The 27,305-nt window shown below is 36.8% G+C and overlaps 4 protein-coding genes across 4 annotated transcripts; 3 read left to right on the top strand and 1 right to left on the bottom strand.

The window, feature by feature from the left end:
- Positions 1 to 608: 608 nt before the first annotated feature.
- LOC112778092 (zinc finger BED domain-containing protein RICESLEEPER 2-like) lies at positions 609 to 1,833 on the top strand. Its single transcript, XM_025822457.1, has 3 exons — positions 609 to 991; positions 1,176 to 1,263; positions 1,411 to 1,833. The coding sequence occupies exons 1-3, from the start codon at positions 609 to 611 to the stop codon at positions 1,831 to 1,833; spliced, it is 894 nt and encodes a 297-aa protein (XP_025678242.1).
- A 65-nt stretch (positions 1,834 to 1,898) lies between these two features.
- On the top strand, positions 1,899 to 2,441 carry LOC140182191 (zinc finger BED domain-containing protein RICESLEEPER 2-like). The gene has a single exon (XM_072228324.1). The coding sequence runs from the start codon at positions 1,899 to 1,901 to the stop codon at positions 2,439 to 2,441; it is 543 nt and encodes a 180-aa protein (XP_072084425.1).
- A 7,002-nt stretch (positions 2,442 to 9,443) lies between these two features.
- Positions 9,444 to 21,089, bottom strand: LOC112775135 (uncharacterized). The gene is made up of 2 exons (XM_025818611.3): positions 20,438 to 21,089; positions 9,444 to 9,679 (listed from the first exon to the last, which is right to left on the bottom strand). The coding sequence occupies exon 1, from the start codon at positions 21,035 to 21,037 to the stop codon at positions 20,444 to 20,446; it is 594 nt and encodes a 197-aa protein (XP_025674396.1). The 5' UTR covers positions 21,038 to 21,089; the 3' UTR covers positions 9,444 to 9,679; positions 20,438 to 20,443.
- Positions 21,090 to 23,913: 2,824 nt separating this feature from the next.
- LOC140182192 (uncharacterized) lies at positions 23,914 to 26,226 on the top strand. Its single transcript, XM_072228325.1, has 2 exons — positions 23,914 to 24,411; positions 24,586 to 26,226. The coding sequence occupies exons 1-2, from the start codon at positions 23,914 to 23,916 to the stop codon at positions 26,224 to 26,226; spliced, it is 2,139 nt and encodes a 712-aa protein (XP_072084426.1).
- The last annotated feature ends 1,079 nt before the right edge of the window (positions 26,227 to 27,305 follow it).

The following is a 27,305-nucleotide window of genomic DNA, read 5'->3' on the forward strand; positions in this document are numbered from 1 at the left end:
TTTTCTAATTCTGTTGATTCCCTTTGAAGCATGCTTAAAGAATATTCATCCATCTCTTCAGTTACATGAATAGCAAATATTAATTTCATGTATCAATTTTGAATTTTAGCATTAGGCTTTTAATCTATGTGTCTTCTGAAACATTTATAATATAGGTAAAGTAATTGACAATTGTAACTCACGATTTTATTTTATTTGATTTTGGATTAAAGTGATTTTGATTTATGATTTATATTTCATGATTTATAGAATGTCTTCTTCGGATGCATTGAGTAATACTTTTGAGAAGAGTACTCCATCGAAAGAACCTATAGGCACTAATATTCAAACTACACAAAAGACTCCTCAATCTCAACCTCAAGAACCACAAACGGATACCGCAATTAATAATGAAGGAACGACAAACTCTACAAGTGGTGTTTGAAAGAGGAAGTTAACCTCCGAAGTGTGGAATCACTTCAAGATTGTGGAAATCAAGGGAAAATTAAAGGTTGAATGCAATTATTGCAAATTAGCTACTTGGTGACCCAAAACAAAGCACTTCGCACTTACGTGATCACTTCAAAAGTTGCAAGCTCTGCACCACTAGAGATATAAGACAATGTATGATGAAGATAACTCCAACAACTAGTGGAGAAACAGTTGTGGTTGGTACATATACTTTCGACCAAGAAAATGCAAGGAAAGAGTTATCAGTTATGGTTTGTCTTCACGAGTATCCGCTATCTATTGTGGACTACATTGGGTTTCGACGATTTTGCAATGCTTTGCAACCTCTCTTCAAAGTGATTACTCGCAACACTTTAAAGAGTGACATCTTGAAGCTCTACAATGATGAGACATCAAAGACAATGAATGTCGTTGAGCGTAATAAAAGTCGAGTTGTAATTATAACTGATATGTGGACAGCAAGCAACCAAAACAAAGGTTATATGGCTATCACAGCTCATTACATTGATGATTTTTGGAAATTGCAAAGCTGTCTTGTGAGGTAATAATATTATCATTATAGGTTCTTCCTAATGTTTATATGATTGCAAAGCTGTCTTGTTTATACAATTGCGATATGTTCTTGTGTACAATTGCAAAGCTGTCTTGTATATAATTGTGAAGCTGTCTTGTTTATATAATTGCAAAGCTGTCTTGTTTATAATTGTACTAAATTATCATTACAGGTTTATATATGTGCCGGCTCCCCACACGGCTAAGGTACTTTCGGAGGTTCTTGTGGATTGTTTGATGGATTGGAATCTTGATAGGAAGGTATCCACTTTGACTATTGATAATTGCAGTACTAATGACGTTATGATTGAGAATATTTTGACTAAAATGTCACATAAAAACTTTATCTTGGGTGGTAAATTATTTCACATGCGATGTTGTGCGCATATATTAAATTTGATTGTCAAGGATGGGTTACAACTTATTTCACATGCTATTGAAAAGGTGAGGGATAGTGTTCATTATTGGACTGTAACACCTAAAAGAGAAGAAAATTTTAAGGAAACATGTGCGCAACTTAAAATACCCTACACAAAAAATCTTTGTCTTGATTGTAAAACTATGTGGAATTCAACATTTTTGATGCTTGAAGTTGCAATTATGTATAGAGATGTGTTTGAAAGATTGTCATTGCGTGAGAGTCAATATAAATCTTTGCCTAGTGAGAAGGATTGGGATATGACAGATGAAATTTTTCAAAGATTGAGGGTAGTTTTTGATGTGACTGAATTATTTTTTGGAACAACTTATCCTACATCAAATCTTTATTTTCCTAAGATTTGTGTGATTAAGTTGGCTTTGATGGATTGCAAAATTATGGAAATGAGATAATTGAAATGATGGCTACTAGTATGATAACTAAGTTTGAAAAGTATTGGAGTGTGATTAATACAGTTATGGCTATTGAGACTCTTTTGGATCCTAGGTACAAGATGTATTTATTGAATTTTTTTCGTAAAATATATGGTGAGATGGAGGCATGTGTTGTAATTGGTCAAGTGAAAAGGGTAGTGCAAGATTTAGTTTTAAAATATGCAACAAAAGGAAGAGAGAGAGACCAAGCTGCTCAATTAGATATGCCGCCACCACCATCAATTCCTTCAAGTTCAAAGGGGAGGAAGTTCAGTCATGAAGATTGGCAAGCTGATTTTGCTGCACATGTAAGTGATGAATCCGCATTTATTAATACAAAGAGTGAGTTGGATTATTATCTTGAAGAGAGACCGGTACCACAAACTGAACATGATTTTGATATCTTAAATTGGTGGAAGTCAAATGGAGCGAAGTTTCCTACTTTGCAAGCTATTGCTAGGGATTGTTTGGCGATTTCTATCTCTACCATTGCCTCTGAATCTTCATTTAGTACTGGTAGTCGATTTGTTACGCTACATCGTAGTAGGTTGCGTCCGGACACATTAGAGGCTCTAATGTGTAATTAAGATTGGCTTTGAAATGAACTTGGCACCATAACTAACATAGGATTTGAGTGCTACACAATTCATAACATTGAAGGAGATGTTGACGTAAGTAAACTATTAAATTACATATAACACACTATGTTTTTATATTATTGACTTATTGAGTTATTATATGATTTTAACTTTAAATTATTTTCTTGTCGATGTAGGATTCAAGTAAGTCGGAATCTACCATCACTACCATTACGGGATGAAAGGAAGATTGAGATGGTGGAATTATGTTTTTATGATGTCATGAACTTTATTTGGTTGTTTATGAATATGGTTGGTTGTTTATGTAATATTTGATTGTTTATGGATATGTTTGTTGTTATTGCTATTTAAGTCTTTAAAGACTATGGATATTATGTTTATAATGGCAATTGAGGATGATCTTTGATTTTCTCTAATTTTTTTCATTTTTTTTAATTTTTATTAATTTTTACAAAAATCTACGGATATTCGCAAAGACCTAGGTCCTCGGCGGATACGAAGTCCCCGTTACCCATCATGGGGACGTGGCGGGGACGGGGACAGATATTGGGGGCGGGAGGCGGGGGGCATGTCCCCGTCCCCATGGGGACCCGTTGCCATCCCTAATGGCCAAGAAACTAGCAGAAAGGGACACCACTTTCCTTCCTAGTGACACCATAGCAAATCCTAAAGAAGAATGTAAGGCCATCTCCCTAAAAAGTGGAATAGTGATCAATAAAGTACCCCCAAGGAGAACAAAAAGACAATCGAAGACCCTCTAAAGGAACAAAGAAAGGAAAACTTAGAAGAAACTCCCACATCAACAGAATTCAAAAAAAGACAAAGTAAAAATCTATGATTTGAGAATCTCATACAGTCATACCCTTAGAGGCTCAAGAAGCAAGATCAAGAGAAAAACTTTTCAAAATTCTTAGATGTCTTCAAGAAGTTACAAATCAACATTCTGTTTATTGAGCCCCTTGAACAAATGTCTCTCTATTCCAAATTTATAAAAGAACTATTGACCAAGAAAAGATCCTTTTCAATAAGATAAGAAGGTAATTCTCACCAAGGAATGCAGTACTATCATTCAAAGAAAACTACCACAAAAACTAAAGGATCCAGGAAGTTTTCAGATTCCTTACACGTAGCTGATAGATCAATAAAATTTTCAAATGAGATAGTGGAAAATGGATTGGTCAAAGTTGAAAAATTCATCTTTTTTGCCGATTTCATAGCTCTTGACATGGAAGAAGATGAGGATGCCTCAATTATCCTAAGAAGACCATTCTTGACCATCGGACAAGCACTTGTTGATGTTGAAAGAGGAGAGGTCACACTGAGAATTCATGAAGAACAAATAGTCTTTAATGTCTTTAAAGCCATACAATATCCAAGCGAATTAAAACAAGCAAAGGATTGCATGTCCATTGATTTGGTTGATACCCTAGTCCAAGAAGTTGTGGACGAAGGAATCCTTGAAGACCCTTCATATTCCAAAGCTAAAGAAGAATTGGACAATACATGGCTTATAAAAGATGACACTAGGGAAGGTGTGAGATACCCCAACCACCAAACTAGGATATTCAACATCAAGCTAGTGACGATAAAGAAGTGCTTGTTAGGAGGCAACCCAACCATGGTTAGCATTTTCTTTCTTGTTTTTGTTTAAGAGGTTTTAGTCATCATCATCATCTTCTTATTTTCCTTCACCTTCCTCTGTTGCATACATATTTTCACCCTTTTTAATTGCGTTTATTCTAAAAAAAACTCACGTTATTTAGGTTCTATCTTGTTCTTTATGCACGTATACTTCTATCCAAAGTTTACACCTATTAGAAAAATTCTCTAAAACTCTAAGTTTGGTGTCAACCCCTAAGTATGGTGTTGGTAACACTATGGATCATAAAAGACTGACACAAGAAGCAGTAATGATAACTGAACAAACTCGGGTAAGATCGGAATAAGATAAATTATCACTACTGGTGGTTAGTTATTTTCTTCTCCTTTACTTTCATCTTTTCTGTTTTAATTCTCCTTGTTTTTCTCTCCCTGAATACATAGCATACTCTATCTTTCTTATTCTATCATTCTTTTCTCATCTTATACTTAAAATTTGAAAGCTGTTCTCCCAGTAACTATTTTTATGGAGAATATCTTGATGAAGGGATTGAACTAAATTATTCAAAAACAAACAGCGGAGGTGCTTAAGAATATGTGGTTGTATTTGAAGAGATTTGAAATGCTTGAATCTTAAGAAAACAGAAGAAGAATCTTCAAGAGCAGAAATTTAAAGAAGTGTTATGGGATTTCAATCATCAATTCCTTGGAGTAGTGACAAAAAATGGAAAGATAAAAAAAAATCAAAAGTTCCAAGGCTTTGAGCACCAATGATTAGGATCTAGTTATGTGCCTGTGGTGTTTTTTTTCTAAGGATAGACTTGGGTCAGTAAATCTAAGGGGTGATTTATCACCTGGTAACTTGGGCCAACTGGACCAGAATTATCGATTGAAAGCCCGTTTAACGAGTTGCCTTACGACAAAATATTTAGAAGTCCAAAGAGGCTCTAGGGATCGATGTCTAGATCAAAACCCTAGTTATGTGCTTGTGAGGTGAATGTGCCATGGAAAAACCACTAAAAGTGGTCTTGCGATAGAACTCTTAGAGTAAAAAACTGCGAAGATCTTTCTCTAAATTCAAATAAAAAGTGACTGCCTCCAAGTCATACAAATTCAAAAGAAATCTCATAATATAATTCGAGTTTCAGTTTTTGAAAACTCCTAATCCTAAGTACGCAAGATTCATGAAGGATAAGAGTAGCCAAATGCAACCACAAATAATTATCATAAACCCCAATTTTTGTTTTCAAATCTTAAAAGCTTTTCAAATCTCTTTTATTAAGCTAAACTCCGTTTATCTTTCTTTTTGCTTGAGGACAAGCAAAGTTTTAAGTTTGGTGTTGTGATGACAAGTTATTTTAAGCAATTTTTAATTTTTTTTCTTATTTATTTTCTTAGGTTTTAATTAAATTTCTTATGTTTTCGAATATAATTTAATAAATAATCAAATATTTAGAGTTGGAATAGTGTTTTTATGTTTTCAGAAATTTTGGGCTCAAAAAATAGCAAAAATCAAGGCTTTTTCACAAAGAAAGGACAAAAAAATAAAGGCGTAGCCCAAGGAGCGTGACCCAAGAAAAACGAAGCCACGGCACAAGAGGCATGCCTGCGTGACACATTCTCACGCAAGCGATGCCCGTCGGAGGTGCTCCATGCCCGACGGAAGGTTCCCACGCCCAGCGGCCCTCCTACCACGCCTGGCGGACTCCCCAACTTGCTCTCCCACGCTCGGTGGCCTAGGCTCCACGCCTGGCGGACCTGCTCCTCTACAAGTGTACATACATCCCTGGAAGTAGATTTCTTGGGACTTTTGCTCAATCCTTCATTAATTCAAGTCCGGATTAACTATAATTACAACTCTCAACGTCGAAGATTCAACAAATTAAGACCCAAACTTAATTATCCACATCATTAGAAGCCTTAATCACATTCAAAAGAGTTGAAGATCTAAAAGATTAGTTATTAATTCTCTCTAGAAGCATAAGAGATTTGGTTGTTAGAGTTTGAAATTAAATTTTTATTTTGAATTTGAATTTCAAGTCAATACCTTATCTTTCTCTTTGAAAGATAAGATTACGATAGTTATCTTATCTTCTTCTTCGACGGATAAGATTAGTTTAGTTTTGAATTTGAATTCTAGAATTTAGGCTATAAATAAGTGAGCATAGCTCATAGAGGACTTTTTCATGAGTAACTAATTCTCTATGAAAGGGTTAGGAGCTCTAATATTTTTTATGGATGATTAATTTACGTTTATTTTATTTTGAAGTCTTACATTGATCTAGCTATTTCATGATTGAGTTATTCGTTCTTCATTCGGATTAGTGAATCGAATGGTAAGCTAATTCTTCTTGGATTCTTTTATTATAATTGAATATTTTGATATTTGAATCAAAGCTTGAAAACTCTTTCACATGACTATTTGAATTCGGTTAGGAATAGTGATTCAATTAGTGTGTGACACATACATGATTTTCAATCACTCTAATTTTGAATAAGTGACATATAATTCAAATTAGAACAACTTTTAGAATTTATGTTTTCTTTTTAATATTTAACTTGACATGACTAGTTTGAATACGTGACGTATAATTCGACCTAAAGACTATTTTTAAATCTTAATTGAATTTAAAATTAGTTTGTGTGCTTAATCTCTTGTTTAATTAAAGTGACACCTAATTAATGCTTGAGAAACTGAGGAGTTAAGGAATTAGAAATTAGTTACTAAAGATTTTATCGTGAAAGATTTTTGCAAACTTCAAGATAAATAAACAAGGTTGCTTTTCCTAAGAGCATAAACATCTCGAAAGCCCTTGACTCTCATCGTCAGTGTCTTCCCTTATCATTCAAAATTCACTGTCCGTGACATCCTAGCATTCAACATTCAAGATTCTGAAGGCTCTCACTAAGATACTCTCTTGCCTTCTCTGATCATCAATCATAATCAGATTTTATTAATCTAATTAGACTTTTTATAAAAAATTTGTTTGTTCAACCTCTTAATCATCGTGGGAACGATATCCACTCACCATAGTATTACTTGTACGATTTGGTGCATTTGTCGATATTCATGAGCTTCAATTTTTGCTCATCAAACTTGTTTAATAAGAATATTGAGGATTGAAATGTTTTTTCTTATAAATATTTAGTAATTATATTTTGCCTTAAATTTTGCTAATTAGAGGCTTCAAGCTAAGTAATATAATAAAAAAAATAGGAAAAGATGCACTTTTCATCGACAAAAATAGTTTCAACGGGTCCAATATTGTTCCACCATTAAATTTGACACAAACAATTCACATATTAAAGAGCCAATAGCTTTTTGTTTCAGTATGTAAGTAAAATCAATCCACCAACGATTACCAATATAAAAGTTATTCCTTTAATTTTGAAGCGTTGATGATTGATAGTTAGGATTTAAAATTTTATACCAAAAGAAAATTAAGAGAAAAAATGTTACAAAAAAATTTTAGTTATATTTTTCTAACATATAAAAAAAGATATAACTTAACTAGTAACGTTATTAATGTCTACATTATTAATTAGTGTCAAATTTAATGGTAAAACAATATTAAACCTATTTAAAACTTTTAAAATAGAAATAGAACGTTTAAAACGTCAGGAATCAAATTATGATTTGACCCAAATATTAAAGACTAAAATAGTATTTTATCTCAAAATATTTTATTACCAGTTTTCTAACCCAGTAAAGGATAAATTCAGACACATTAAAAATTAGTCGCTGACTCTTACCGACAAATACTCTAAAATGTAGGTCTAGTCTACTAAAAAGAATAAAGTTACTTCTTCCTTAAACCATAGTCTACAAGAGCTATGGCTTCGATTTCAATTTTGATATAGATTCTTTGTTAGTACTATAAAAGGTAGCGGGCTTCAATATTAGTAAGTGAAGAACCACTGGTATGGCATTTACTTATTCATGAGTTGCTTGATTAAGTAGGTTTCACTATTATATTATAGTTGAGCTGTTAACACTTTCTGAAATGGACTAAAACTGAAATAGGTTGAGTATATCACACATTTTTAAGAGTGTTCGATTATTAAAAACATCAAGAAAAGTGGATTCAGGTCCAACAGCTAGAAATTAGAGATCAAGAAATGGGGTTCTCAATTATTGTCCTTCAGTTTTAATTTGAATATTTTTAAAAGTGCTTGTTGGTAAAGAGTAGCTTCGCTTACAAGTGAGTTGAGGATCAGATCATAGGGGTGCTAAAAATACAAATAAATCATTGGTAATATATATATTTGGTAATAAACCAATTTAGCCAAATTAACCTGAAATTATACTAAACAATTTTAAATAAATGAATATTTTCAATTAAAAAGCCAACTAAAATCACATTTTTTTAGTATAGAAACTTGTTTATTTAAAACACTAATTTTTATTATTTGGTTTAGTTTAAAACTAAAGAAAATTGTTGTGACTTTTCAACGACAATTAGTCGAACTTTTATCCTTCCTATACATGTCTAAATTCACGTGTTTAAATTCTCTTTAAAATTTAACTTTATCCTATTCGTGAGTTAAAAATTCTCAATTCTAACCCTATATATGCATCCTAAAATTTCACATTTAATCCTACTCTCAGCAAATCAATATTTTTCAATCAAATACAATATTTAAACATTTTGTATTTCATAAACACATAAACAAAAAGAAAAAGAAAAATAGAAGATTCAGCCTATATTAAAATTAAAAACAACAAATTCATAATAAAATTCGTATTAAAATTATAAAAGGAAGATGATGTATAGGAATTTGATCTCCATCAACTTTATTATATTTGTATAATAATTTTTAATTACATACTATAATATATCAGGGATGCGAATTAGTCGAGTAGAATTAGCCTTAAACTTGCACCGACCTTACCCCTAACTCAATTCACTCTACTCTCAATTGAACCCATTGTGAATTGAAAAGTCAACACTACCCAAATCGATGGACACTCTACTGTACAGATTAAAGTTGTATAAAGAGAATATAAAATTTTTTATAGTTACTTTTGATTATTCTATTGCTATTCAAAATGTGAGTCCTAACTTTCTTAATCTTTCTTTCATTCCATAAAAAAAAAAAATATGTAAACTTATATTTTTATCATATAATTCACCTCAAACAAATTAAATTGGATTAAATACCCAGGATTAATATTGTCAGTCCTACTACAAAACTTCTGTTTGTGCCAAATCTCAAATGTTGAATTATAAGGCGTTTTTTATATTTTGTTGAATAGATTATACAACTCTTAATCTCAGACATTACAACATCACAATTTACCCATACTACACACTCACACATACAATGCTCAAAGGCTCCGTCCGTTTATCACTACTTGACACTAGCCGAGATTCGAACCCGATTCCAGAATTATAAGGCTCAAACAAGGAATATTCATCATAAAGGCCACACAAAATAAGATACAGGTACCTTGTGTTTTTGGTCAGGCCTGGGACCAAAGCACCCTCTTTTTTCGTTTTTGGACAACAAAGCACCCTCTTAAACACTCTAAATACTTTCAAAACAAAAGAACCACCAACCTGATAAAAATAACATTTGGTCCAATCTCTGAGCCCAGTAGAAAATGCAAGGGTCTGCCCTGAAACCTAAAAAATGATTAATCCCATAGTTAAAACTTGGTTAAGTGAGGTCAATAAGCCTTAGCTCACATGACATATCTTTTCCTCAGCACCTTAAATGTCTAGAGTTTAAACTCTAAAAATTGCAATTAAAGAAAAATGTGGTAAATATGTGAGGAGTGTGTGAGTGTGTTGTGTACCTAAGATTGGAGATTGTCCAATCCATTGAGATAAAAAATTTAAATAACTGATAAAAATAATTATAAAAGATAGGAGCGAACAATAAATTTAAAAAATTTAGTTAAAAATAATTAGATATTAAAAAAAACCATAAAGTATTGTATTAATTTGTTTGTTAAATACTAGCTACAGATGAATTTTTATTTTAAGATTAAGAAAATATTTTTAAAAATTACATTTTCAAAAATATTATATCCAAAAATAATATACTCAAATAATATTACAAAATCTTGTTTGTTTCGTAAAATTTAGTTAAATAATAAATAATTAAGTGATAAATTAATTATGAATAAAAGGGTTAAGAATTTAAAAATTTTCAGTTAGAAAAAATAAAAATATTTAGAATACGAATTAAAACACTAATCTTAAATGTTTTGGCCCAAAGTTAGGCCAATGGCCTAAAACAATTGAACCGGATCTATGTTGGACCCAAGCTCACATACATAGGCCCAGTTTGGGTAAATGACTTAAATAAGTTCTTTTGGAAAAAGAGCTTAAAGCATAAGGACTTTTATTAATAGTAGCTTATAAATAAGTTATTTTGTGTTTGAATTTTTAGTTATAAAAGTACTTATTTTAAAATTGTAGCGTTTGAATAAATAACTCAAAAAATACATTTTTTTTACACAAGAGAATGAATATTAAAATAAGGGATAACGATGATAAAAAATACTTTCCAATATTAAATGTTGATTTTACATAACCTAATCACTAATATTGTGTATGATATGGTAGGTGAAAATAAAAAATAAATATAAAATGTGTGTCAATGTATATTTTGTTGCTTTTTTTTTTATTTTTTTATACTCCTATTAGAACTCCCTTCTCCTTTATTGAGGTCAAGAACTTGCTATAATTAACTATGAAAATAATAGCAAGCTATAAAATCACATGTAAAAAAAATAAAATTAAAACTGAAATTTCATACCACAATTAAATACAAATTTAATAATAAAAATAGAGTGATAAAATGATAAAAAAAATACCAAAAAAAATTATATGTAATAGATTATTCAGATGGAATATTGTCTGAAAATGGTGGTGGAAGATCAATACTTTCAGCAGATGAATCATTACGTGAAAATGGTGATGGATGACCCTTACTTGCAACTGATGGAACATTGCGTAAGAATGATGGTGGAAGGCCAATGCTTCTAGCAGACCTTACGTGAAAATGGTGGTGGAGGGAAAGTAGATTTTTTTGTTTTGAAGTTAAATTTTTTTTAAGGAAGTGGTAGAATGACTTATCCAGAAGTAGAGAAGTCATATATTTCTACTTCTTCAAAAAGTTATGAATTAACTTTTCGAGAAGTTAAAAGTTTTTTTTAAAGTAGTGCCAAACATACATACTGTGACTTTTCATAATCCAAAAGTCAAAAAAAAGTAGCTTCTACTACTTCCCAAACGGACTCATAATCCTTCATAACTTAACAAATTTTAGAATTTTACCTTGGGAGAGAGCTCCACGAATAGAAGAAGAGAAAGGGAAGAACATATCCTAAAACACTATTCATCACTTCACAAAAATCTACATAACTTTCAAACCTTTGTTCTGAGCGAAGACTCGTTTGTGGCCACAGGTCACATTCGTCGTGCTCTTCGATTCTATCTAACTATTGTGGTAAATAACTCAAAATTCTTGCCCTATTCTCCATTTCTCTTTAATTTTGTATTTTTGGTTTGGGTATTGATAAAATTTCGATTTTTCAATGTTTAGGGAGGCTCGATTTTAAGTTCTAGCAGAGTTTTGACCCAAGACTACAAGAAATAAGGTCAGAGAATATTTTCTCTTTGTTTTTCCCAAATTTGAGTTATGAAGTTAGTGTGATTGTTGTGGAAATTGAATGTGGTTAGATTGAATAGGATTGAGTTGGCTTATGTTGACACGGAATGGACTAGCTCAGTAAAATTTAGTGCGGAATTGAATTCAAGGATCGCTTGCTGAGAAAATTGGTGGAGCTTGGACCGGTGGATATTAGAATTGCTGGAGAAGAGTTTTTTCGAGGTTGAGACCGCCGCCAACGAAGGTATGTGTCTTAACTTCGGATAGACATTCTGTAACACTATGTGAAAACTGTAAAACTCGAAAAATTAGTAAATAATAAGTTAATAAATAAATTATTAATCAGAAAAATTAGAAAATATAATTTTATAATTTAATGAGATAGAGCTAATTAAAATATGAATTTAGACACTAATTTTAAAAAATTTGGCCCAAAATTGAACTAAATAGACCGGACCGATCGAACCGAGCACATATTGGGCTCAAGGCCCAACCTATATCAGCCTCATTCATGAGCCTTCAGCTCATTAATGACACAAAAAAGGGGGAAAGCATCGTTGGAAGAGAAGAGGGGAAAAAGGTTTCGGAAGAACACTACTATTCACTTCCGTTTTCAATTGCTTGTAACTTTTAATTCGGAGCTCCGATTGACAAGCTGTTTATGGTCATGCATTCGTCTTGGAGTCCTCTTCAATTCTATCTAAATTAAATGGTAAGTCCCTCTATATATCACACCCATTTTTCTATTTTCCTCTTTTTCACGAAATTAGTTTGAGTTTTGAGTGATTTTGATGATTTTGGTGGTTTAGATACAATCTACCATTGAAAAATTGTTGGATTATACTCCAATCATCAATGGGTAAGGTAAGAAAACTTTAAACCCTTGTGGGTTACCCAATTTTGTGTACCCTAGTGATAATTTAGTGAATTATATGAATTAGATTGAATTTATGTTAAATTTGAGTTTGAATTGGTGAATTGGAACTCTTGGAACAACTCTTGGTGTCTGAAATCATTGGAGTTGACTAGGAATCTTGAAGCTTGAATTTTGGTGATTTTGAGTTTAGGGGAGAAATCAGCCAAGGTAGGTTTCTCGTATTTAATATATAATGTCTTGTGAAAACTTAGGCTAGATGACCATAGGATAGGTGTGAATGCGTGAGTATGATAATTGCCTAGCATCTTTGATGATGATTGTTGATATGGATTAAGTATTTGTTGATGATTATTGTTCATGATTAGAGTAGGGTGATGAATGATGGATTAATGATGCTTGATATGTTGATAATGATGAATATGAATATATGATAGAATGTTGATGATTTGTTGGTAAAATTGTGAAGTCCATGTATGAAAATTATGTAAAATTGAGGTATGATTGATTATGGTAGGATGTGGAGGTCGTGTGGCTGTGATATGGTGTGTTGGTGGGTAGTTTGTAATTATAAAATGTGGATTGAGTTTGACTTTTGATGAAAATTGAGGTTTGAGATTTTTGTGCAAAACTGATTTTTGGTCGAACTTCGGTAACCCATAACTCGGCTTCCGGACCTCCAAATTATTTCAAATTTGTTTCTTATGAAAATTGGATCTGTGAAGTTTACACTGTTTGAAGAACGAATGAAAAATATTTTAAAACGAGATAGTTATGCACGTCGGAAGTTCGGAGGGCAAAACTGAAATTCTGCAGACTTAACCATTTCTGGTCAATCTGCAGTGTATGCGTACCCATACCCTTCATTCACGAAGGGTCATCTCTGTCTAGCGTACATGCATACACAGATAAGGATATGCGTACACGAAATGGGCCAAAATGCAATCCCACGCGTACGTGTACGCGTGACCCCTGTTTCAACAAACAAGAGTTTTGTAATTTAAAGCTTAATTTTAAACTTCTAAACCTCTATTTTTACTCTCCAGTGTCCTAAACTTAAATTTAATTATAGAAACGGGAATTGAACATTGAGAGGATAATAACATTGATATATATGTATGTAAATATTCTCCGGCCAGCTTTAGCTTCGCAGGCTGATCCAGGAGTTTGTTATTTTGTATTCTTGATCCTCTGTTCTTACTTTTTATATATATATTTGTGAACTCTAGTTTTCTTTGTACGCAAGTAATCTCTTTCCTGAGTGTTGCGCTTTTAATTTTTGCGATTTTGTTTTTACCATTCTTCAAGGCTCCTAGTATACTACATTCTTTCGACTATTATATATATTTATATTTTATTTTAGAGGTCATAGCACTTCGCCACCTCTGTTTTACATCCTAGATATAAAACTCTGTGTGGTAGGGTGTTACAAAAACCTAGGTTAATTGTCTTAGGATAGCGTTGAATGATGTATGTTGATGATGGAGTGTGGTTTAGCATGATTTTGTGAATTGGATGTGAATGTTGTGATATAAATGAAATACATGATGGTATGAATGAATTGGTAATGAATATTGTAGTGTGAAAATTTGGGTCTGAGACCGTGATAGGTAAGATATCCGCTTTGAGTTAAACTTTGGTAAGTTGGAAAATTGCTATAATGTGGATTGGTTGAATGATTAGATTATTGGAGTTGGTTTGTTGATGGTAACCTTGGAAATTTGCTTGATTGTAATGAAGCTTGTTTAATTGGGTATTGAATGGATAGAGATTGATGAATGGATGTTGAGATGTTTAGAAATGGTTTTGGAGTAGTTTGAAATTGAATTGGATTGAGTTTTGGTAAAAATTGGCAATTTGATAAAATTTGTTAAAACAGAATTTTGACCAACATCGACGGGTCATAACTTGGTGCTTGAAGCGTAAATTTAATGAAACTTAAATTAAAGCTAGTGAAAAGATCTTTAAAACAGTCTAAGAACGGATGGAAATCGATAAATGTAGCAAAAGTTATTGATGTTTGAATTTAGGAGTAAAAAACTGAATTATGCAAAGATGCAGAAAGTGAACTTGTGCATACGCATGAATTGTAAAATAGAAATGATGAAAATGACCTTGTGCATACGCATAGGGCATGCGTATGCATGAAGTGAGAATATAATTGAAATCGTGCATAAGCATGGTCATGCGTACGCATGATGCCCCAACCCGAATTGAAATCGTACGTACGCATGCGTCAAGCGAAAAACAGCCCGAATCACCAGCTAAGGCCCTAAATGACTGCTCAATGATAAAGGAGGTTGGGGTGCAGAGACAGCCAGGAGGTTTGTCTAGAAGCAACCACCCTTGAAAGAGTGTGTAATAGCTCACTGATCGAGCACTCTTGCGCCGAAGATGAACGGGGCTAAGCGATCTGCCGAAACTGTGGGATGTAAAAATGAATTGGTAAGGGAGCGTTCTGCCTTAGAGGAAAGGACCCGTGCGAGCCGTGGTGGATGAAGCGGAAGCGAGAATGTTGGCTTAAGTAACGCAAACGTTTGTGAGAATTCAACGCACGACTGTGCTGATTTTTTTAAAATTCTGTTTTTGTTTGTTTAACATTCCCAGTCTTTTTATAAACCCCTCTTACCTTCATATGAAGTTGAATAACCGATAATTAAGCTTTGAATACATTAGGGAGTGATATAATAAGATGAATTAATTAATTTATAGATAATTATTTGGTAAATCGGATACAATTATTGCGGGATGGTGGTTTTATCCCGCCCACGGTGAGGATGGAAGTTCCATCCGCTCACATGTTAAAGAAATTGGAAAACCAATACATGATTGTGATTTATGAATTCAATCAATGAAATGGGTGACTAATTGCGGTTAATGAGTTAAATTACTTACGAAATCACTAAAAGACATTGATAATGATTAATAGTGGCCGAATGGCTGGATTGGCAAGGTCCGTGTGATATCCCACTTGTGCATTGATTGAAGATCTGTATTGACAAGGTCTGGGTGTTATCCCACTTGCGTATTGAATTGATTTTGCTTTGCCACCTGCACCGAATAAGGACTGGGTCTCATCCCTCTTGTTCCATGGTTGCGGTGTGACATGGGAACGGCGATACATAATGCCCACATTCTCTCAGATGAAAGGTGAGACATCACTCTCTGTTGATGTGAGACGACACTCTCCATTGTTTGACACGTTTATACCTCTGGGAGAAGGTGAGACGGTACTCTCCGTTGAGATAATGGTACCATGATTGATAATTTCTCCTGGGGATACGCACCGAGAGATCGATCTGGGGTGTCAACCGGATTTCGTGTCAGGTTTGGCATAACAACCGACACGTGAGCTCATGGCTAGTAGGACAGACACGCATCATCTGTATTTATGTAACATTATTTGAGTATGCTCATTATATTTGGATTGCCTATTTGTTATTTTTTATTAACTACTATTTGCCCTACTTGATATAATTATCTTTGTTTGTGCTTGAATCTCTCTATTTGTGTTTGCTACTACTACTAAATAAATTACTGAACACTGAATTACTGAATTTGAACCATTGTGATACTGAGAAAATGGTTGACCTGTATTGAGAAGATTTGGAGACTTATAACCATTGTATAGATGAGATTTAGCTCTGTTTACCCTATTTGGTTTAGAAAGGACCTTAGGCTTGAACCTTGTGCATTTGAAAATTTTTTGTTTTTTTAGATACATGACGTGATGCACCTCGTTGAGCGTGCTAGATTCTATTGAAAGAGAATGCTCTTTTTTTGGATTTGCATTTTGTACCTGGTGTAGTTGTATTCTCCACTTTTTCATACGTTTTTTATATATCCTTCTTAGAGGTAGATTTTGGAGAAACAGATTGTATTTTGTGTGCTTCTGTCTTCTAGAATGTTTTATACTTTCTAGTCGACCTTGTCTTCTTAGATCGAGACTAGTACTTGTTATATGTCTCCTTTTGAATCTTATATATATTTTTTCGTTTCTGTATACCTTCGACGTTTTTTATATATTTTCTCCTAGCTATATTTCTATCTTTCAATTATATATGTATGTATTTTGCTTTTAGGCGTCGTAATACATCACCACCTCTAATTTACGACTATAACGTAAGATTTTGTGTGGTAAGGTGTTACATATTTAATAATATAAATGGCTTGAAATTTCTTTTAACATTTTTAGGAATAAATTACGAATATGTTTGTTTTATAAAAAAATATTGGATGATTAATAATTTTTTTTTGTACTTGAATTAATATTAGTTACGAATACAAAAATTTAGGACAAAGTATTTTTTTTGTCCTTAACATTTGTGATTTTTTTTAAAATATCTTTAACATTAATTTTATTTAATTTTATCTCTAATATTTTTTATTTGTAACAAAATTATCTCTAGACATTAACTTTATTTAAAATGTTAGGGATAAAATTTGAAAAAATCTTGATATGCAATAAACTGAGATGGATGGTGATGCAAACTGAACAAAGAATAAAGACGAAAGAATTTGATAAATGTTATATTTATGGATAGTTTTGACAAAAATCGAAAACGTTATGAACATAATTGGAAGCATTGAAAATGCTAGGGACACAATTGAATAAAATTAAATGTTAATAGTATTTTTTAAAAAAAGTTACAAATATTAGAGATAAAAAATATATTTTATCCAAAAATTTTACTATTTATATTCAGTTTTTGTTAATTATTTATGTGTATGGTTGTATGTATTGCAGTTGTATTGAACTTCCTCTCTACCTTTATATATGGTGATAACCTTTTAATACCTTTCAAAACAACAACACGGCTATATGAATCAAACGATACCATTGAGCTCTATCATGTATCATGTCTATAGAGAGACCGTTTACATGTAGATCTCGTTTGACTACTTCATGGATGTTCTTCTTAGGTCTTCCTCTGCTTTTCACCTCTTGTCTATCTTCTATCTCATCCACCATCCTGACTGGGTATTCTGTCAGTCTTCTTCTCACATGTACGAACCACCTGAGACGCGATTCTACCATCTTTTCCACAATAGATACTACTCCAACTTTCTCTCTTATATCTTCATTCCTTATTCTATCTAATTGTGTATGACCACTCATCCATCTCAACATTTTCATCTCTGCCACACTTAGCTTATGTTCGTGCTCCTCTTTGACTGCCTAATACTCTGTACCATAAAGCATAGTCGGTCTGATAGTAGTGCGATAGGATTTACCTTTAAGTTTTAAAGGCACTTTTTTGTTATATATAAAACCAGACGCACTCCGTCATTTTGACCCACCTGCTTGGATCCTATGATTTACATCCTGTTCAATCTCTCCATTATTCTGTATGATGCACCCAAGATACTTAGAAATCTTAACTTTTCTAGGATGTTATCTCCAATCTTCACCTCTATATTAGGATTTTTCCATCACAGGCCGAACTTACATTCTATATATTTCATCTTGTTACAGCTTATGCGCAGACCATACACTTCTGGAGCTTCTCTCCTTAACTCCAACTTCTTATTTAGGTCTTCCCTTGACTCTCTCATAAGGACGATATCATCGGCAAAAAGCATGCACTATGGTACAAGCTCTTGGATATACTTTGTGAGTACTTCCAAGACTAATGTGAAAAGGTATGGATTTAAGGATGATCCCTGGTGTAATCCTAAACTAATAGAAAATTTTTCTGTCACACCACCTTGAGTCTTCACACTAGTTGTAGTCCCATCATATATGTCTTTAATTGCATGAATATATGCAATCCTTACTCTCTTCTTTTCTAAAACCTTCCATAAGACCTCCCTTGGCACCCTATCGTATGCTTTTTCCAAATCAATAAACACCACATGTAGATCCTTTTTATTATTACGATACCTCTCCATCATCCTTCTTAACAGGTATATCACTTCAGTGGTGGATCTGCCTGGCATAAAACTAAATTAGTTCTATGTTATTTGTGTCTCTTGTCTCAGCCTCCGTTCTATCACCATTTCCCATAACTTCATGGTATGACTCATGAGCTTAATTCCTCTATAGTTTCTGCAACTTTGTATATCCCCTTCATTCTTATAGATAGGTATCAAAGTGCTCTTTCTCCACTCATCTGGCATCTGCTTAGACCTTAAAATCTCATTAAAAAACTTGGTTAACCAACTAATGTCTTTCTCTCCAAGACCCTTCCAAACTTCAATCGGGATATTATCAGGTCCTACTGCCCTGCCATTTTTCATCCGCTTCAGAGCCTCTTTTACTTCGAAGTCTCAAATCTTTCAATAGTAGTCGAAGTTTTGATCTTCCCTCGTGCATAACCGACCAAGGCTTGGAAGAGTCTTCTGTCCTTCATTAAATAATTCGTAGAAGTAGCTCTTCCACCTTTCATTGATCTTCTCCTCTTGAGCCAACACCTCTCCGTCTTTATCCTTTATGCACTTAATCTGATGCAAGTCTCTCGTTCTTTTTTCACAGCTTTTTGTGATTCTATATATACCTTTTTCTCTTTCTTTCGTGCCTAAAGACTGGTAGAGACCCTCATATGCTCTTGTTCTTGCTTCGCTTACAACCACTTTTGTTTCTTTCTTAGCCGCCTTATATTTTTCCTAATTATCTGCATTGCGGCACAAAGACCATTCTTTAAAGCACACCCTTTTTGCCTTTATCTTTTCTTGTCGCATTCCACCACCAGGACTCCTTGTCTCTTGGTCCTATCCCTCTATATTCACTAAAACTTTCTTTTGCTTATCTTCGAATAACTTCTACCATCTCTCTTCACATCTCCTCCGTACTTCCGTTCTCATCCCACTTTGCCTCTTTTTCTATCCGTTTTAGAAAACTTTTTTATTCTTCACCTTTTATCTACCACCACCTCGTCTTTGGATTCTTCATATAATATCTTTTCTTCAATTTTTGCTTAACTCAAAAATCTATGACAAGCATCTTATGTTGATATTTAAAAAAGGGAAAAAAAAACCTAGTCTATATATTCTCCTTTGCTTGTTATTGAAAAGATGTAAATTAAACTTATCTAAACTACTTATTGTATATTTATTCCATGATAGAGAAATGTTTGTCGAATTAGTAAAAAGTAGAATTCTTAACAAAACATTTTATGAATTATGTTTTAAAGTTTTTATTGTAATTTGAACTTTTCCAATTCTTCAGGTGTTTTTAATGATGAGAATTAGGGACCCCAAGTGTTATATTGTACGTTCTTTCTTATATTTTCAATGATGAGAATTAGGGACCCAAATATTGTATTGTACGTTCTTTCTTATATTTTCAATGATGATAAATCTTCAGGTGTTTTTTAATTTTCTTTTTGAACTTTTTTTTATCACTTACATTTATTTATAATAAATTAGATCTTTAAATATAACATTCTAACATTACTCGTTTTAAATTATAAGGTGAGTAGTTGATATACTCTCATTCATTAGTGAAAAATGTAAGACTTATCTAGTATATGTTCTCTCGTAATAATAAAAAAGTGTCTGGCTTATTTCTAGAGATAATAATTTAAAATTATTTTAATTAATTTAATATTCATAATTTTATATATAATATCTATAATTATATATTTATTATATTTAATATTATATATTTATTCTAATAATAATTAATAAATATAAAATAAAATAAATTTAGATTAATTTCTGTTATCTTCTAATAATTTTTTTTTTGTATTTTTAGGCAATAGACTTCATATGCAAAACATTTATGACAGCATTTGTTTCACTATATTACAGAAATCTAGAAACTGTCGTATGTTTTTTTCATCTGAAATTAATAGTTAATAACTATTAAATAATAATTTAATTAAATTTATTAAATCATCAAATAATTCTCTACTATCACATAAAAATAACTATACGATAATTTTACCATTAATTAAACACCATTGATGAACAACCAGTGATTAAGTTTCTTTTCAATCTTCTTCTCCTTAATGGTGTCCAAGCTTGGCCTCCACCCATTACTCCCAGCTGAAAGTTGCCTACTCAAATACTCCGGCCTCATCATCTCCGGCATCAAAAACTCTGAAAACTCGCACCTCACCGTCTCTTCCTCCCTTCTTCGGACCCCTCCACCGGCGTCTCTAGTCCCACCCTCCCCGCCGGCAAGACGCAAGAGCCACGGAACAAGCCTGGAGGAACAGACGATTTCCTTGGAACGCAAGGCAGAGTTAACGGCCAAGAGAATGCGGCGGCCGTCGTGGCTGGTCAAAGAGACAGGCTTCCCTTTCTTGACGGGAAGCATGAGGTAGACCTTGTTCATCTGAAGAATCTTGTCGGCCGGCAATGGAGTTGGCCGCTTCTGTTTCGTCGTCAAAGCCGAATCGAATTCCACAACTACCTGCTGCGGGTGCTCTAGCATGAGCTCTGCCACCGTTAGAGGTTGCTCATAGTCATGAATGGAACCGTCCCACAAGACGATTTTCGCTGTGGCTGCATTTGAAGGACGAAGGGAGAGTTGGTTTCCCATAATAACAAGATCGTAGTAATAAGGTTTGTTTTAAAGAAAGGGATTATTAATAACTTTTGATTCGGGTTGCGTTATATTGGAGGGAAATTATTAATGTACGTAACGGGGAATATATGTTTGTTAAACCGCTCCATCTTGTGACAAGAATAATTGTGGATTCTAGTGCCTCTGTTACTTGGCTCTTTCTTTCTGCTAGTTACAACGTTACTTCACGTTTTGACTTTGGAAATCGGATGTCTCCCTCAATTTTTTGTTCTTTTATTGATACAGTATTTTGTTCATACTTGAATAATAAGAACTAAACTTACTTAAAAATTGAATAACAAATTATTTATAAATTTTAAAAATTAATCACCAAATTAATCACTACTATATAATTTATATATTTTTTACATAAAATAATTATTTACTAAAATATTAAGTTTTTCTTAGTATAGTGTTACGGATCCGAGCCACGGATCCAGGACCCGAGACTGTACCCAACCCCGACTTCTCGGGTCCGACCCGCACCTCGCTCAGAAGGCCCAAAAACCGGCCCTCCAGAACTCCTAACCGACTTTTGAATTCACACGTCCATCTTATCTTAACCAGATAAGATAAGATAAGAATACCCATCATCTATAAATAGAGGACCAAAGTCCCTCCAGGTATTCATTCATTCCTCACACCTTCTACCTCTTAGATCCATTCTGACTTGAGCGTTGGAGTGTCTTTGCAGGTACCTCCCCCATTGCTCCAGTTAGGCAACCCGGCTTCAGCTCAGGTTCGCGGGTTCCCGATCCACCCTTCAAACCGTACCAGAGACATCTCGTACATTGGCGCCGTCTGTGGGGAACTTGCGCCAGCCAAGCCGGATGGGGGACGTCCTGGAGGAAACCCCCTTAAGCCAGGATGACTCTCGACCGCTTAACCCAACCCCAGAACACCGGGAGATCACAAACCAAGCAAGAATAGCAAGTACTGTCCATCACACGAACGACCACGTCGTCACGGACCAACGACATCCTGAGAAAGCTAGGGACAAAGCGGCACAGATCATCCAGGATCTCTGCCTCCGGGTCCAGGAGCTCGAAGGCAAACTGACTAATAGAGAAAAACACAACAACGAACGCGGAAGCCAGGCAACTTCCAGATCAAGATCTCGCCACGGCAGGTCACCAACCCGACGACACGATAGGAGAGACGGTCGCAGCACCTGACGCGACCACGGTCACGAGAAATCGCCGGAACGGCGATACAACAAGAAGCACAACCGCAGCGCTTCCCAAGATCTAAGTCGTCAACACAACTCAGACGAAGATCGGAGGTACCGAAATACCAAGCGCACAAGAAACGACTACACAATAATGGGAGCTACACCCTTCATAGAAAGAATCTTAAGAGCGAAACTCCCTAAAGGTTTCGACAAACCTACCGACATGAAGTACGATGGGATCAAAGACCCCCAAGAACATCTAACGGCCTTCGAGGCCAGGATGAACCTAGAAGGAGCGGCTGACGCGGTCCGATGCAGAGCCTTCCCGGTAACCCTTGCAGGGCCGGCAATCAAATGGTTCAACGCCCTCCCAAACGGATTCATAGCCATTTTCCACGATATAACATGAAAGTTCATGGCCCAGTTCACAACTAGAATCACCAAAGCCAAACACCCCATCAGCTTGCTAGGGGTCACGCAAAAACAAGAAGAATCCACAAGGAAATACCTCGACCACTTCACCGATGAATGCCTGACGGTCGACGGACTCACGGATTCTGTCGTGAGCCTTTGCTTAACCAACGGACTCATGAACGAAGATTTTCGTAAACACCTCACCACCAAACCAGTATGGACCATGCACGAGATCCAGAATGTCGCCAAAGATTACATCAATGACGAAAAAGTCAGCCAGGTTGTCGCTGCCAACAAACGGCAGCACGGCAACACCCAACACGGCAACTCGGCTTCTCGCCAAAATCCACCACCCAGAGAGAATCAAAGGGACCACCCCAGACCGACAAATACAAACCGACCACCAAGAATTGGCAAATTCTCTAATTACACGCCCCTGACAGCACCAATTACTGAAATATACCACCAAATAGCAGATCGAGGCATCATTCCGAAAGCCCGACAACTCAAAGAAAGGACGGGAGGCAACAAAACCCTCTACTGCGACTATCACCGAGGTTACGGTCACAAAACACAAGATTGTTTCGACCTTAAAGACGCCCTCGAACAGGCCATACGAGACGGCAAACTCCCAGAATTTGCCAAAATCATCAGAGAACCAAGACGCGCAGAAAGAGACAGGTCGCCGGAAAAAGACGGGCGTAACCCGAGAACCCAAAAGCAACCGCCCAGGGAAAGCCCAGAAGACGACCCAACCATCATCGTAAACGTCATTACGGGTAAGGACATATCAAGCAAGTCGAAACTATCAATAAAAAAAGATCTCAAAGTAATGGCAGTCAGAAACCAGACTCCAACCATTGCGGTCGACAACACGATAACCTTCTTACCAGAGGATTGCCAGCACGACACCTCGGCCGAAGACGCCCCCTTCGTCATCTCGGCTAGAATCGGAACAGGACTAGTACGAAGGATACTGGTAGACACCGGGGCAGACTCGAACATCCTCTTCCGAGGAGCCTTCGATAAGCTCGGGCTCCACAACGACAACCTCCAAACACACCGCAACGGTGTCACGGGACTCGGAGACAACTTTCTCAAACCAGATGGCTCAATCACCCTTCCCATCACCATAGGAACAAGCAACCAAAAGAAGACAATCTTGTCCGAATTCGTAGTCCTAAAAGACTCCACAGCCTATAACGTGATTCTCGGAAGAAAAACAATCAACGACTTCTCCGCAGTCATCTTTACCAAATACCTCCTCATGAAGTTTAGAACCGACGACGGCTCCGTCGGTACCATCCACGGGGACCGAGAAGTCGCAGCCGAATGTGACAACACCAGCCTAGCCCTAAGGAAGAAATCCCGAGACGCGGCCGGGATATTCCTAGCCGACCTAGATGCTCGGCAAGACGGCCAACCCAGGCCAGAGCCAGAAGGAGACATGGAAAAGCTACAAATAGGGCCAAGCAAAGAGGAATACACCTTCATTAATAGGAACCTCCCATATGATCTCAAAGAAGAACTCTCCCAACTCTTGAAGCAAAACAGAGATTTGTTCGCATTTACACCAACCGACATGCCGGGAATAAACCCCGACCTAATGTCCCACCGGCTAGCCGTGGACCCCAAAGCTAAACTAGTGGCGCAAAGGAGGCGAAAAATGTCACCAGACCGAGCCGCCGAGGTCAAGAAGCAAGTCAAAGCCCTACTCAAAGCCAACTTCATCAGGAAACTCCCCTACACGACCTGGTTAGCAAACGTTGTGCTAGTGAAAAAATCTAACGGGAAATGGCGAATGTGCGTCGACTACACGGACCTCAACAAAGCCTGCCCGAAGGACGCCTTTCCCCTACCAAACATCGACGGATTAGTAGATGCCGCATTCGGCCACCGATACCTCAGCTTCATGGACGCATATTCTGGCTACAATCAGATTCCGATGCACCGACCAGACGAAGAAAAAACAGCGTTCATCACCCCAGACGGGACATACTGCTACACAGTGATGCCCTTCGGCCTGAAAAACGCTGGAGCCACCTATCAAAGACTCGTCAACAAGATATTTCAAAACCTGTCCGGAAGCAAACTAGAAGTCTACATAGACGACATGCTCGCTAAGACTGAATCCAACGAACAACTCACCGACGACCTCAAGGTCATAATGAACACCCTACGAAAGCACCAAATGCGACTCAACCCAGCAAAATGTGCCTTCGGGATGGAGGCAGGGAAGTTCCTCGGCTTTATGATCACGCAACGCGGAGTTGAAGCAAACCCGGAGAAATGTCGCGCCGTCCTCGAAATGACGAGCCCAAAAAACCTTAAAGACATCCAAAAGCTCACCGGCCGATTGACGGCGTTATCACGCTTTCTCGGGGCATCGGCTCAAAAAGCGATCCCTTTCTTCAAACTAATGAAAAAAGGAGCCCCTTTTAAATGGGAGACGGAGTGTGAGGAAGCGTTCCAGCATTTCAAGAAAGTCCTAGCGGAACCACCAATCCTTGCCAAACCCCAAACAGGGGAAACACTCTACCTATACCTCTCCATTACGGAAGAGGCACTCGCAGCAGCACTCATCCGTGAAAACATGAAAAAGGAACAAGAACCTATCTACTTCATAAGCAAAGTCTTGCAAGAAGCGGAAACTCGCTACTCACGACTAGAAAAATTAGCTTTTACACTCCTCACGGCCTCCCAGCGCATGCGACAATACTTCCAGGCCCACCCCTTGACGGTCCGAACCGACCAGGCGGTCAAACAAGTACTACAAAAACCCGACCTTGCGGGAAGAATGTTAGCGTGGTCCATCGAACTATCACAATTCCAAATCAGGTTCGAACCCCGGTACGCGATCAAAGCACAGGCCATGGCCAACTTTATCACCGAGATGACCCCAGGAAACTCTTCCCCCGAATCGTGGAAACTACATGTTGACGGCTCATCGAACGTCACCTCTGGAGGTGCCGGAGTCATTCTCGAAAGTCAGAACGGAGTCGTAATGGAACAATCAGTACGATACGAATTCCCAGTCTCAAACAACCAGGCAGAATACGAGGCCCTCCTGGCAGGCCTAGCCCTAGCTCGGGAGGTCGGAGCAAAGGTCCTAGAGGTAAACACCGACTCACAGGTAGTCAGCTCCCAAATTAACAGAGACTACCAGACACGAGACCCCCTACTCCAACAGTACCTCGCCAAGGTAAACAAACTAAAAGAAGGATTCGAGCGAGTTACCATAAAACATGTCCCTAGAGAACGAAACACCAGGGCAGACCTACTTTCCAAACTAGCCAGTACCAAACCAGGACACGGTAACAAATCGCTAATCCAGGAAGTCGTCAAGTCACCCTCCGTGTCAACGACAACCAACGCTCATCTGACACTCTCGAACCAAGGATCTTGGACCTACCCTATCCTACAGTACTTCCTTGACGGAACACTGCCGCCGGATCCCAAAGAGGGAAAACGAATAAAACGGGAAGCCGCCAACTATACCGTTGTCACAGGACAGTTATACAAACGCGGATTCTCGCAACCCCTACTCAAATGCGTCAAACCCGAGAAACATACTCCGTGAAATCCACGAAGGTTGCTGCGGCCACCACCTCGGAGGCAAAACATTAGCCCAAAAAGTTATCAGAGCAGGCTACTTCTGGCCCACGGTTATCCGGGATTCCATACAAATAGTTAAAAGCTGCGACAAATGCCAAAGGCACGCCAATATCCACCAAGCCGCGCCACACTAGCTCAGCATCATATCGGCAGAACGGCCATTCGGCACCTGGGGGATCGACCTCGTCGGACCCTTCCCTACGGCACCCGGTCAACTCCGGTATCTCATCGTCGCCATAGACTACTACACCAAGTGGATCGAAGCCGAACCCTTAGCCTCCATAACGGCAGCCCAATGCCGTAAATTCCTCTGGCGATAGATCATCACCCGATTTGGGATCCCCGAGATCGTTATCTCGGACAACAGAACCCAATTTGCTGACAAAAAGTTCAGAGAATTCTTAGAAGGACTACACGTATCTCACCGTTTCAGCTCGGTAGAACACCCCCAAACAAACGGACAGGTGGAATCCACAAACAAGATAATCGTCAAGGGACTCAAGAAACGGCTCGACGAAGCCAAAGGACTATGGGCCGACAAACTCGGATCGGTCCTATGGTCATACCGAACCACACCGCAAACGACCACGGGAGAAACACCCTTCTGATTAACATACGGTGTGGAAGCGGTCATCCCGGTAGAAATCGGAGACCCAAGCCCCAGAAAAACGGTCGGCGGTAACGACGAAGAAGCAGAACGAGACCTCATTGACGAGGAAAGAAGCATAGCTCATATCAAAGAGCTAGCCCTAAAACAGAGAATCAGCTTAAGATACAAACATGGCGTCATCCGACGAGAATTCACGACCAACGATCTCGTCCTACGACGAAACGACATCGGTCCCCCGACCCCAGGAGAAGGGAAACTCACCCCCAACTGGGAAGGACCATACAGAATCAAGGCGGTAATCGGAAAAGGAGCATACAAACTCGAACGACTTAACGGCGACGAAGTCCCAAGGACCTGGAACGCCACAAATTTACAGCGATACTACACCTAGGCTGACCTAACTAGGTCACCCCTTTTTTTTCACTTGTTTATGT

The sequence above is a fragment of the Arachis hypogaea genome, chromosome 19 (assembly GCF_003086295.3).
Source record: "Arachis hypogaea cultivar Tifrunner chromosome 19, arahy.Tifrunner.gnm2.J5K5, whole genome shotgun sequence".
NCBI lineage: Eukaryota > Viridiplantae > Streptophyta > Magnoliopsida > Fabales > Fabaceae > Arachis > Arachis hypogaea.

Coding starts and splice junctions, on each gene's coding strand:
- LOC112778092 (XM_025822457.1), top strand. CDS start 609: ATGAAGATAACTCCAACAACTAGTGGAGAAACAGTTGTGGTTGGTACA. Junction 992..1,175: donor TTGCAAAGCTGTCTTGTGAG/GTAATAATATTA, acceptor TTATCATTACAG/GTTTATATATGTGCCGGCTC. Junction 1,264..1,410: donor ATTGGAATCTTGATAGGAAG/GTATCCACTTTG, acceptor TTGATTGTCAAG/GATGGGTTACAACTTATTTC.
- LOC140182191 (XM_072228324.1), top strand. CDS start 1,899: ATGGCTATTGAGACTCTTTTGGATCCTAGGTACAAGATGTATTTATTG.
- LOC112775135 (XM_025818611.3), bottom strand. CDS start 21,037: ATGGGAAACCAACTCTCCCTTCGTCCTTCAAATGCAGCCACAGCGAAA.
- LOC140182192 (XM_072228325.1), top strand. CDS start 23,914: ATGAAGTTTAGAACCGACGACGGCTCCGTCGGTACCATCCACGGGGAC. Junction 24,412..24,585: donor ACACGACCTGGTTAGCAAAC/GTTGTGCTAGTG, acceptor GGCTACAATCAG/ATTCCGATGCACCGACCAGA.